The 12471-nt window shown below is 37.1% G+C and overlaps 1 protein-coding gene across 1 annotated transcript; it reads left to right on the forward strand.

Moving 5' to 3' along the window:
- Positions 1 to 4402: 4402 nt before the first annotated feature.
- LOC124251560 (olfactory receptor 6K3-like) lies at positions 4403 to 5353 on the forward strand. Its single transcript, XM_046684446.1, has one exon. The coding sequence runs from the start codon at positions 4403 to 4405 to the stop codon at positions 5351 to 5353; it is 951 nt and encodes a 316-aa protein (XP_046540402.1).
- Positions 5354 to 12471: the final 7118 nt, after the last annotated feature.

The following is a 12471-nucleotide window of genomic DNA, read 5'->3' on the forward strand; positions in this document are numbered from 1 at the left end:
TCTGTTCTGGCTCTTTTTTGCACCCTATATCTGTGTCCTATCAGCTTATTTTAAGTCAAATCTGCTTTCAAGTTATATTTTCTTTCCATATCCGCTGATATCATTCCATCAGATATTTGACACTTCATGCCTGTTTTATATCTCTTTTTGTGAGAGAAGAAAAAAAAATCATGTGTTGGGAATTTCTTTTTCCTTGGCTTCACCCAAGGTAAAGCTACACACAAAAAATAGAGGAAGATTGACACAGATGGTAGCTCAGGGCTAATATTCCTCATCACAAAAAAAGAGGAAGATTGGCAATGGATGTTAGCTCAGGGTGAATTTTCCTCACCAAAAGAAAAAAAAAAAAGGAGATGAAAAGAAAGAAAGAAAAGCATCTTTCTGGTTGTATTCCTCACTTATTATGTGGGGAAATTTTTGATTCCCATGTCTCTACGAGGGCTAGCTCATGTGTGCTCATCAATACAGCTTTCATGTAGCAAGAAAAACTGTCCTCAAATCCTCTCCTGACTCCAGCTCCTTGGGAACATCTGCCGCTGAGACCACTGAAGCCCGTGAAATCTCATGGGAGCCCCTCATTCCTGCCACTACTGCTAATTGCCCTGTGATTTTCTGGATCCTTCTGAAGAAGTTCTGTTGAGTCATGTTGGGCGCCTGCTGGCAGAATCTTCTATAATATACTTCAGAATTGAGCTATGCTATCCCTGAACTGCTCTGAAGCTGCTTCAATAGAGAGTGGAGAAAATCCTTCTGCCTTTGAATCACACTTCATTAGCTTGATTCTCTTGTTCCTTATCTTTCCTCTGTCTCAGCAGACACTTTGTATATAAATACTTCTTTTACCCCTTTGACAGAAAGGAAAACCATGTATCTCTTCCCATCTGATTTCTAGCCTGACTCAAAGAACTGTCTTCCCACGGGTGTGGCAACCTCATAAAAGGGAGCAAGGCAACAAGTGTTCCTCTAATTAACCGCTTGGGACCCGGGGCTGCTTTCCCCCTGGCACTGGGGGAGAACCCTTCAGAAGAAAGTCTTCCTCCCAATTGACTATTCCCTGAGAAGTCTCATGTTGTGGTTGTGGTTATAAATCTTCCTACTTGTTGGACTGCAGAACAATGAAGATGAAGACATTTGGGAGACAGGAGGGGCCCTCTAGTTTCTGGAAGAGGTGGGTATGGGAGGCAGAACTGGCTCTGTACTTTGGCATATGGGTGAGTGGCTTTGTTTGTAATATATTGAGGAAGATTCTCACAGAACCAGAATTTTTTCTGGTTCAATGAAGAAAGACTTGTGGAAACTTTGTTGAGATTTTGCAGGCGTGTGAGGTAAGGAAAAGATCATAGCTCAGGATTGAGGATTTTTGGTGAATTTGTGTCCTAGAGCTAGAGATGGTCAGAAGATAACAAACACCGGGAGAAATATTGAATTAAATTTTGTCTGAGCCACTAGCTCTCTGACTCTTTGCACCTCCACTGACTTCTGGATTAAATTGTGATCTAGCATGCTTGCATTTTATTTAGTGGAGCCATAAAATGCCCTTAAGAATAAAGCAATACCAGGACCAGCCCTGGTGGGCTAGTGGTTAAATTTGGCACGGTTCAGTTCCTGGGCACGGACCTACAGCACTTGTCTGTTAATCGCCATGCTGGGGTGGTGGGTCCCATACAAAAAGAGGAAGATTGACAGCTGATGTTAGCTCAGAGTCAGCCTTCCCCAGCAAAAAAAAAAAAAAAAAAAATAGTAAAAAGAAAAAGAATAAAGACATACCATACAACCATTGGAGCTTACTAGTTGAGATTCTGGGCTATCCCTTCTTCCAGAAAATATGTCAGATATAATTTTGGGCTCAACTGTCTGCTTCAAATTGCCTTCCCATATGTATCTTCTTTCTTTTTTAAAGACTCGAGTTCCTGAAGACCTGACAATTTTTCACTTTTAAGTTTTAATTTTCTAATTCCAAAATGTAATTATCATAGAGCATAATGCCAGTTTCCCTTTTGTATCTCTCTGCTGCCTCTGAAAGAGGAATTGAGAACGTCACAAGGGTGTTATTTTCTGTCATGTGGAGGAAGTATATTGGGCATAATAAAGCCAAATGACATTGGGATATCATTAAATCACAATGATTTAAAACCTCATATACGTTCAAATTATCTGTCATGCTTAGAAGTTCAGATTTTATTTGAAAGCCTCTAGGAGCCACTAAAAGGTCTGTTTTCAGACAGAGGATTGACAGCTGTTCATTTAAGAAAAATCACTCCAGTAGCTGAGTAAAGGATGAATTGGAGTGAAAAAAGTCTGAAGATAATGAATCTAGGTAAGAATAATTAAGACAAGAAATGATCAGGGCATAAATTATTTTTTATTGTGAACATCTGTTTTTTTTAGGTAGAAATTTTCCCAAACACAAAGGGAAATTTTGTCCTTCATATTTCTCTTGTTTCAATACAGATTTAACATTCTGCTGTGTCTATAAAAAGCAGGAGCAAAAAAAAATACTATAAAAATATTTGCTTGCTGTACAACAAACTGATTTTCTGTTTGTTTAAAGCCTCTGGTATTCTGGTTTCAAAATAATTTTGTCTTTTGTATCTATGGCCAGTTCACAATGGACTCTTTTTCATAGATATCAGTAGCTTTCTCTCTTTATTTATTTATTTTAACTTTTAAAATTGAGATATAATTGACATGTAACATTGAGTACATTTAAGGTGTACAATATGTTGACTTGATGCATTTTTGTGTTGCAATATGATTACCTTTGCAGCACTGGTTAACACCTCTAGCGTGTCCTGTAATTATAGAGGTTCATCTCCACTAATATCACTACCAGGTAGTTGAGTGCAATGAAGGCAAGACTCAGAATTCTGCATGCATACAAACATTTATTAGCAAGCAGGCACAAAAACTATTATCAAATCTGTTCTTGGAACCTCATGGAAGTCACACCTCTCTATTCTTTAGGCTCACTGATTAGTAGAATGATTGAAGCTTTCTATCAAAGACAAATGTAACAAAATTCTCACTGATAGAAAAGCCAATCTTCTGGTAAGATCAGGTGATGGATCCTCTGTGAAGGGAGGAACATAGAAATGAATGAATCACGGGCCTATTGTACCGTCCAAGCTTAATAGACAGTTTGGGTCATCAAATTCTTATGTCCCTTCAAGCAAGGGTTTAGGTATATTTTGGGCCCAAACCACAAATTTTGGTCACCTGGTTTTTCACCACTCCCCCCCCCCCCCCCCCCCCCAAATTCTAAAGTTCTGTATGCCAATGCTTCTCAACTGGGGCAGTTTTGCTCCCACTCCTCCCCTGCAGGGACATTTGGCAATTTCTAGAGAGTTTTTGGTTAACATGACTGGGGAAGGGTCTGTGCTACTGACATCTAGTAGGTAGAGGCCAGGGTTGCTGCTAAACATTGTAACAAGCACCTTCCTACTCCCCATTCCCAACAAAGAATGATCTGGTCCATAGTGCACAGAGTTATCAATGTCATTAGTGCTAAAGTCGAGAACATCTGCTCTATGATACTTAATAAGCCCTACGGTGTGGATACAGATAGGGATATTTGAAGATCTTGCCAAAACTGCCTCTGAATGTTGACTGCTGATTAAAGTCTTTCAAATGTTACCAAACCACTTCCATAGTGTGATTTCTAGATTACTAGACTTCAACTATTAACTAACCCTCTTTGGAGTACAGATTAAGATTAATTTACACACACAGATGTATCACTTGTGTCTAAGCTGTTGTGTTTTAAAGTAAATGAAATTCAGCACGATATTTGGCTTTTTCTTTTTACTCGATTGTTAATAATGAGGCTGACCAAGCAAAGATGACACCTGCACTCTAGTTTTGGAGATGCCCACTTTAAAATGATCTTATTCTTATCCACAGATGAGATCATTTGTCATAATTCACTTTGTGTCTCCAATATTTCATCTTAAAAAAAGACTGCCTACTTAAGTTGTTTCTAATTTGCTATTATAATAAATGTTTCAGTCAATATTTTTGTACATAATTTTTAATATTTTAAGCATTTTTGTTAGGTTATATGGTGAAAGGTGACTTTAAGCAGTTTCACAGTTCTTAATAAAGATTTCCAAAGTGAAAGTCAGGAGAATTTGTGCCAATTTATATGTCCAACTAGTAAAACTGTTTGCTTACCTAACAGAATAGTTGATAACATAGTTGTAATAATTACTAAAACATATTTTCAAATTAAACGGGTTCACTTTATAACTTGCAAAGCAACTCACATAGTATATTTTATTTGATAAATTTCATTTTAAGGCTGTTTTAATTGCTTAAAAAGGAAGTGTCTATTTATTATTTGAATGTACAGAGTTCTAACTGTTGTATTTTATTCTATCAGCCAAAAAGTGAAACAGCTGAAAACATGGATCAAGAGAATCTGACAATGGTGACTGAGTTTTATTTCTCTGATTTCCCTCAGTTTGAGAATGGCAGCCTTTTCTTCTTCATTCCTTTGCTCTTTATTTATATTTTCATTATTGTTGGAAATTTCGTTATCTTCTTTGCTGTCCAGCTAGATACACGTCTCCACAACCCCATGTACAACTTCATCAGCATCTTCTCCTTCCTGGAGATTTGGTACACCACAGTGACCATCCCCAAGATGCTGTCTAACCTGGTCAGTGAACAGAAGACCATTTCTTTCATTGGCTGCCTTCTGCAGATGTATTTTTTCCACTCACTTGGGGTCACAGAAGCTCTAGTCCTCACGGCGATGGCCATCGACAGGTATGTTGCCATCTGCAACCCCCTGCGCTACGCAATCATTATGACCCCTCGACTATGCACCCAGCTCTCCATTGGATCTTGCATCTTTGGCTTTCTTATATTGCTGCCAGAGATTGTATGGATGTCTACTCTTCCATTCTGTGGCCCCAACCAAATTCATCAACTCTTCTGTGACTTCGAACCTGTGTTGCGCTTGGCCTGTACAGACACATCCATGATTCTGGTTGAAGATGTGATACATGCTATTTCCATTCTGACTTCTGTCTCTATCATTACCCTTTCCTATTTAAGAATCATCACTGTGATCATGAGGATTCCCTCTGGTGAAAGCCGTCAGAAGGCATTCTCCACTTGTGTGGCTCACATTACTATTTTCTTGCTGTTTTTTGGCAGTGTGACACTCATGTACCTGCGCTTCTCTGTTACGTTCCCACCAATACTGGACAAGGCCATTGCACTGATGTTTGCTGTTCTTGCCCCGCTTTTCAACCCGATAATCTACAGTCTGAGGAACAGAGACATGAAAGATGCCATCAAGAAAGTCCTGTGTTCTCCAAAGATGTTCAATGTCTCTGGAAGCCAATAAGAGTTCAGACACATCTGTTTAAAGAAATACCATATCCACAAGTTTAAAATTCTAACAAATCAGTTTCTAGAATCACTGTGCATGTCTTGTTTTCATGTTACTGCTTGGGTATTCTTTCCACTTTTGTAACCTAAGACCTATTGTTTCATCTGACAGAGGATGTCTTCTGTGATTTACCTACCTTTATTTCATTTGCAGATTATAATGGAATATTTCCTCTGCTTTGTAAATCCAAATAGCATGGCAGTATCTTCTATGAATCAATAGAGGATACAGGGCTAAACAACAATCATATTTATTCCCTGCACACCTAAAAATTTCTCTTACCTACTCTTTCATTCTATATTCACAATATCCTTAAATCAGTTATTATACTTTTTATTTTAGAAAGATTAACGATATGCATCAGTGAAGTGGTTTTAGCCATACCAAGAAGGCTGGCTTCCTACCAGTCAGCTCAGAGACTTTTATCCCGCCATAAGAATATATTCTCCTGATATATTACAATGATTATTCGGCACATATAGCTGCTGACCTCATGATGTTTGTGTCCCATTGTTATTATCAACTCTTTTGTGGGTTATTTTTCATATTGTTTTGAAAATTCCAGAACAAACACTCTTGGAAACTTGAAGTTTAAGTAGATAAAATATATGAGTTTAGGACCAAAAATAAAATGTGTAAATTATGTAAAAATATATAGTTATACCTTGATGTGTTCACTTTTTTAAAATTACTATCACTACTATTAAATACATTCTATCTTATGTTATGTTAAATTGCCATGCCAGTCTCATACCTCAGTGCCTTTGTTCTTATTGCTTTTCTGCTCTGGAATGTTCATCCTGTCCTTTTTCTCTGTCTTGGAGCTTATACTCACCTTTAAAAAGTTCATACATATTTTATCCTCTGGGACAAATGTCCTTGCCTTCCTCCTACAAAACTACACTAATAGTTTCAGGGACTGAGTAAATTGTCTCTAGAAAAAGAAGCTTTTGCCCAGTGCATATGGGAAAAAAACCAAGGACACAGGGCAACTGTCAGTGATATCATAAAAAGCAGGAAGCCAGCCAGAAGGTGATGGAAGAAAAGAATGGAAATATCAGTAGTATAGGACACAAGAAAAAAGCCTCCATCAACTTCAGTCAAGCAGCTAGATGAATCTTAGGACCCCTTTAGGAGTGCTAAAGTGGAAGAAAGAGCTAGCTGTCAACTTCAGGTCAGCTCCAGACCCCATTCCCTTCCATGCCTCAGGGATCCAACTCTATACTTTATCCCCTCTCACGCTTGTAAATTGAAATCTTCTCCTACATTAATGGAGCTTTTTAATATCCATAAGGGAAAATTTTGTATACAGAAAATTACATAGAAATTTCTTTGGTTACAAAATTAAAATTATTTCTGGTAAACATTCAGAAACACAATTCTTTGATCTTTGAATTCTTGCTTTAAAATCTATTAGTATCCAATTTTATCATTTGCTTTTAAAGGTGTTTGACAAATTTTTGGACTGGTTTATAAACTTGGCAGTTAAATCTTTTTAAACTATATTTAAAGGTGATGTACATTCTTTTCTCTTTAAGTATCTCAATTTTCTGACCCAATAAACAAAGTCTCCCCAGGTTTAAAAAATAATCTTTATAGTCTAAAAAAAAAACACACAGAAAACAAAACTCTTATAAATATGGCTAAAGCTAAATCCTTTTAAAAGTTTCAATACTGTGATAAACACAGTAAAATTTGTTTTAAATAACAAGCATAATATCTTGACTAAATGTGTGATTTTTATTGACTATAAACTTTACTCCAATAAAGTTGGTTTAAAAAATATAAATTAATTACAAATTTAAAATTAGAATTACAAGGTAGATCTGATATTGTAATAGATAAAAATACCTTAAGTAATGAAAATACATAAAATACTAAATATACCCAAATTCCTCAGTGCAAAATTTGAATAATGAGTTTTGATTCTAATAAATATTGCTATAATTAGCTCTAAAATCTTGCTGATTTTAAAAGATACTAAACCACTAAGGAATAATTATTTGGTCCATTTCTTTATTCATGAAACAAATATTTACTGAGGCTCCTACGCCAGGCACTATTTTATGTGCTTAAACAACTGAAAAAAAGTCCCTACCCTCATGTAGCTTATACTGTAGTGAGCACCGGTCTAGGACAACATTATTCTGACTGAAGTAGTTTAATAGAGAAGAATCAAAGACAAATTGGAAATTTCAAGTACAGACAACTCTTTCATGGAGTTTAACTAACAATGAAAGCAGAGAAATGAGGTATTCAGAAGCAAGTGAGATCAAAAAATAATTTGTGAGCTGTGATTCATAATAAAGAATGTATTTTAAATCATAATATTGGACTCATGCACATATACATTTACATATTCATATCCATGTTTACAACAAAAAAACTTTTTTCAAAAACATGCTTATTCCATATGATGCTTTGCATCTTTTCAATTCTTTTTTCTTCTATTCTATTTCATTAAAAACATTTCTAGAGGCCAGTCCCATAACCAAGTGGTTAATCAGCACTCTCTACTTTGGAGGTCCAGGATTCCCCAGTTCGGATCCTGGGCACGACCTACGCACTGCTTATCAAGCCATGCTGTGGCGGCATCCCACATAGAAGAACTAGAATGACCCACCATTAGCATACACAACTATGTACTGGGGCTTTGGGGAGAAAAAAAAAAAAAAAGGAAGATTGGCAACAGATGTTAGGTCAGGGCCAATCTTTCTGAAAAGTAAGTAAAAATATTTTTGAAACTGATTTCACTGGTCACGTATGGGTTATGACCCTAAATTTGAAAACAAAATGAACTTAGGGCTTTAACTCTGATAACTTTGGATACACATTTAATAGATGGGTTTTATCTTTAACTTTGCATTTATTTGTCATTTCTCATTTATTTATAATAAAGTATTGTACTTTATTAAAAACCAAGTTTTATTTTTAAAAATAATGACAATTTATATGTGATGAAGAAAATATGCACTCTCTGACAGTAGTGATGGGATGTCAAAATGGTATAATTCTTTCTAGAGCAATATAATGGTAAGAGTAAAAAGAATTCATAAATATGGATATTCATTTAGAAGTAGGGGCAGGGAGCACTTCTTTGATGAAGCAGCATTTAAGCTGACGCTTGAAGACTAAGAAGGAATCAACCAGGTGCAGCCAATATGCAGAATTTTGTAGGTCATGTTGTGAGATATTGGAATTTATTCCAATTGCCAAGCAAAAACAATCAAGAGATTTAAGTAAGAAATTATATTAGATTAACATTCTTACTGTAGTATGAATAGTGAATGGAAGTGGAGCAAAAGTGGAAGTGGAAATGGTGTTTTAAGTGACCATATTGATTATCTTGTACTACAAAACAAAACCACCCCCAAAATCAGTGACTTAAAAGAGAAACTTTATTTATCTCATAATTTATAGGTTGGCAATTTAGGCTAGAATCAAATAGGTGGTTCTTCCAGTCCTGGTTCACTCATGTATCTAGGGTCAGTAGCTGGCTGTCTATAGCTGGATGAACTGGGACAACATTAACTAAGATAAGTATACTTTCTTCCACATGGTCTTTCATCTTCCAGCAGGCTGGTCTGCGTTGTTCACAGGATGGTTGGTTAGGATGTTGAGACAGAGCCTGTATGTGCAGGGCTTCTTGAGGACAAGGCTCAGAACTGGCGTACAAAGCCTTCTGTTGCATTCTATGGCCAAACCAAGTCCCAAGGGAGACCCAGGGGACAGAAAGAGTTTCCACTTCTCGATGGGAATTGCTGCCAAATCACCTTGCAAGGGGCATGGACACAGGGGAGTATTAAGATTGTTCCATATTCTTTGCAATATAGAGATTATTGGTATTCTCACATCATGCTAAAGTCTTCATCGGCACCACTGGAACTATTTAGGTATGTGTGGGCTCAAACAGTGAGGTAGTGGTCTACATTTAGAATCTGTGCTAAAGGAGTATCTTCAGCAAAGTAAACTTCTCACAGCACTGCTTCTAACAGGCAACAATGTTAGTGTGTCTTCCTCAGGGAACCTCAACAGGCCTTAAAAAATGCCATTATCCTTTCAGAAGGTAGGGAAGTGAAAAAAAAATCCCTAATCTGTAGAAAGCAATACTTCATAAGAATCTGTATTCATGTGTATTTATTCTGAGAAATTTGATAGATTTATCAAAGGAGGCCCACAATTTATGAAGACTCTTGGAGTCCTAACACTAAAGAGAACTAATGAGAAAAGATCAGAGGAGGAGGTTTCCACTAATTAATCCATGGGGAAATGGAATTGCTGTTTTTCTCTAGTCATCAGAGAAAATACTCCAGTAAAGAAATCTCCCCAAGAAGGCTTTAGAAATAGTTACAATAGTCTTTGTTGATGAACCAGACTTAAACTGCATAAATGCAGGAAAGGGAAGGGACTTCATTGTCTCTGCCAGAGGTAAGAGGATTATGCACAGGAGTTCAAGATGCTGGCTTGTCCTGAGTCAAGGAGAAAGTGAATTCCTTCTGGGGAGAAGGAAAAGACAATTAACTAGTGTTCCTTCTGTTGACTTAAATAACAATATTTGGGGACATATTTGAGATTGCATGAGTGGCTGAATGTAGTTAGGCTCAGAGGGAGGAGATACACTCATAGGATTAAAAATCAGTGATGATGTTATGTTTTGTCTGGGGTGTGATGGATTAAATAATTAAGACATTTCCTCTAGTAATTATATCAATGGTCCTCTCCTTTCACACCCTCAAATTTTTTCTAAGTTAATTCTGATCCAGTTGGATACCATTTTACATACTGGTCTCTGTTCCCAGTCAAATGAATATAAACCAAACAAGATCATGAATATAGAGAGGTCAGATATATCAGGGAAGCCAATTACTGAAAATCTTATCCCAGAATATTGACTCAAGTTGAACCGAATCTCTACCCTTAGATCAAATTTTTATGCTCATCTTCCTTTCTCCCGGTGATATTGGGTCAGCTCATTTCTCACCTCCCAAGTCTTCAACAGATATGCTTCTAATTGGCACAATAATTTCTGTAGAGAAGAACATTGATTTTGCTAAAATGTAAGCATCCAGATTCTATTAAAAGGATTAACATCAGTCGCTTAGGGAAAATAAATAGAGATGCTAGAAATAAATTAAGACAATATCTGTGACTGCATTAGAGGTCCAAAATGTCTCAGTTCTAAGGAATTAGTAGTAGACATCTGTATAGTGATTTGCAAATAGAGATGGTGTAAATATTCTTTGCCCCTTCCCCAATGTCTTAATGTGTCAAGGGTTCACTGTTATTGTTAAGAGAGAATTGAACTGTCAGGTGTTAGTAGTGGATTTAAGCAACAGTGAGCCTAAATGAAAGTTACAGTGAAGCTTTTAATCAGTCACTTTGATAGAATGAGCAAAAGTCTAAAACTAGAGAAAGTGCCGAGTCTCCTCACCCTGGTTTCATCTCCCCCATGAAACTGAGCACTGATTAATGGTCAGGTGGACCAGCACAGACATGGAGGTCATTTCACCATTGAAGAAGTGCCGAACAGAAGGCTCCAGCAGTTTTATGGACCCTGACATAAAGGGGAGGACGTGGAATAGACTAAGTCAGAGTGTGGAAAAGTGTTTTCAAGTTTTTCCCTTCCTCCTCCCATAAGGAACCTCAGCAGAGGTGCCTGAAGAAGACATTGGCCCAAGTCTTCAAATAAAGACAGCTCGGATGAAGACTCTGGAGTGAAGGTAAACATGCAAAGAGCATGACTGGCCAGGGGAATCTGAGTCCTTGACTGCAATGCACTGGCTTTGCACCAAGTCTGCGGTGGGTAGGGCAGCTTTCCCCTGGGAGTCCTACCTGGGAAAGACTTTGTATCTGTCCATGGTCAGGCCTGGAAAATCAGAAAGGTTTTTAGCCAGGAACCAGAATCCTTAGTGTGTATGTAGTTTTCAGGTGGAGGGTTGAGTAGGAGGATTTACTCCCTTCTTCTTTTATTCCTATTCATTGAACTTAAGTCCAATTCCTTTATTCAAAAATTTTACATGACTTAAATTTCTTTCCTTTCTCTTTCAGTCAATTACCAACCACAATCTGATTCTTTCTCCTTGGGTCGGAGCCAGTTTAAACCTTCCTGTGAATTTCAAGGCAGCCCTAGTTCTTACATTTTTTTTCTTGGGCTTCTCCAAGTGCTTCCATTCACCTCTTTGAAGCATTGCAGAGTCCAGAAGACCAGGAAAGGCAAGTCTATTCCAATGACTTCCACAGGCTCGCACCACTCTCTTTCTCCACTTGGTGTTGGGTTTTGCAAGAGTGATGAGTCAAAGCTACTACTGATGATTTCCCTAAAGATGTGGATCACTACAAAATTTCATTTACCTAGAGCTGAGATTTTCTTAGGAACAAAATACTTTCACTTAGATGTTGTACTTGGAAGCTTGAGTGAAGACTTGTTAATTAAGCTACTAATAAAAAAAACACCATCTAGCCTGGGAAGCTAATCTCTGAACCAACATAGAACAATCTTTAAGCCAGGGTTCCAGATCATGCTCGGACATTCTTTCTCAATTCTGACATATTTGGCCATTGTCTAATTTATCAGTATTTTGTCATTTGTCCAGGAGTCTCATTCCAATATAGCTACATTCTTACTACTCCCAACTAATCTTATTCTTTCCTATCCTTTGCTATGAATCTCCAATAGCACTTTTTCCCTTGGAAAACAACCTACTCTATTCCTATAAAGTCTACTTACGTCCTTTCTTAACTGAAATCAATCTCTTATTTTAGTTAATATAGCTTATAAACATGACATTATTAATATTTATTTATTATTTTGTCTCCTTCATTAGCCTATAACTTTCACGAAATTAGAGATATTTTCCTCACTACTGAATTCAACAAACCTACAGTTGTGCTTGCCACTGAGTAGGTACTAAATGAGTATCTGTTTAATGAATTCAAAAATGATAGAGGTAAATCATCTACCTAAAGCATTTATATCTTTGACTCTTATATGAATCAAGTGATCTGACTCTTTACATTTCATCTAGGGAGTGAGCTGTATCTTTCTACCCAGAACAATTAAGTCTGCTGAGAGC

Source organism: Equus quagga, chromosome 13 (assembly GCF_021613505.1).
Source record: "Equus quagga isolate Etosha38 chromosome 13, UCLA_HA_Equagga_1.0, whole genome shotgun sequence".
Classification (NCBI taxonomy): Eukaryota; Metazoa; Chordata; class Mammalia; order Perissodactyla; family Equidae; genus Equus; species Equus quagga.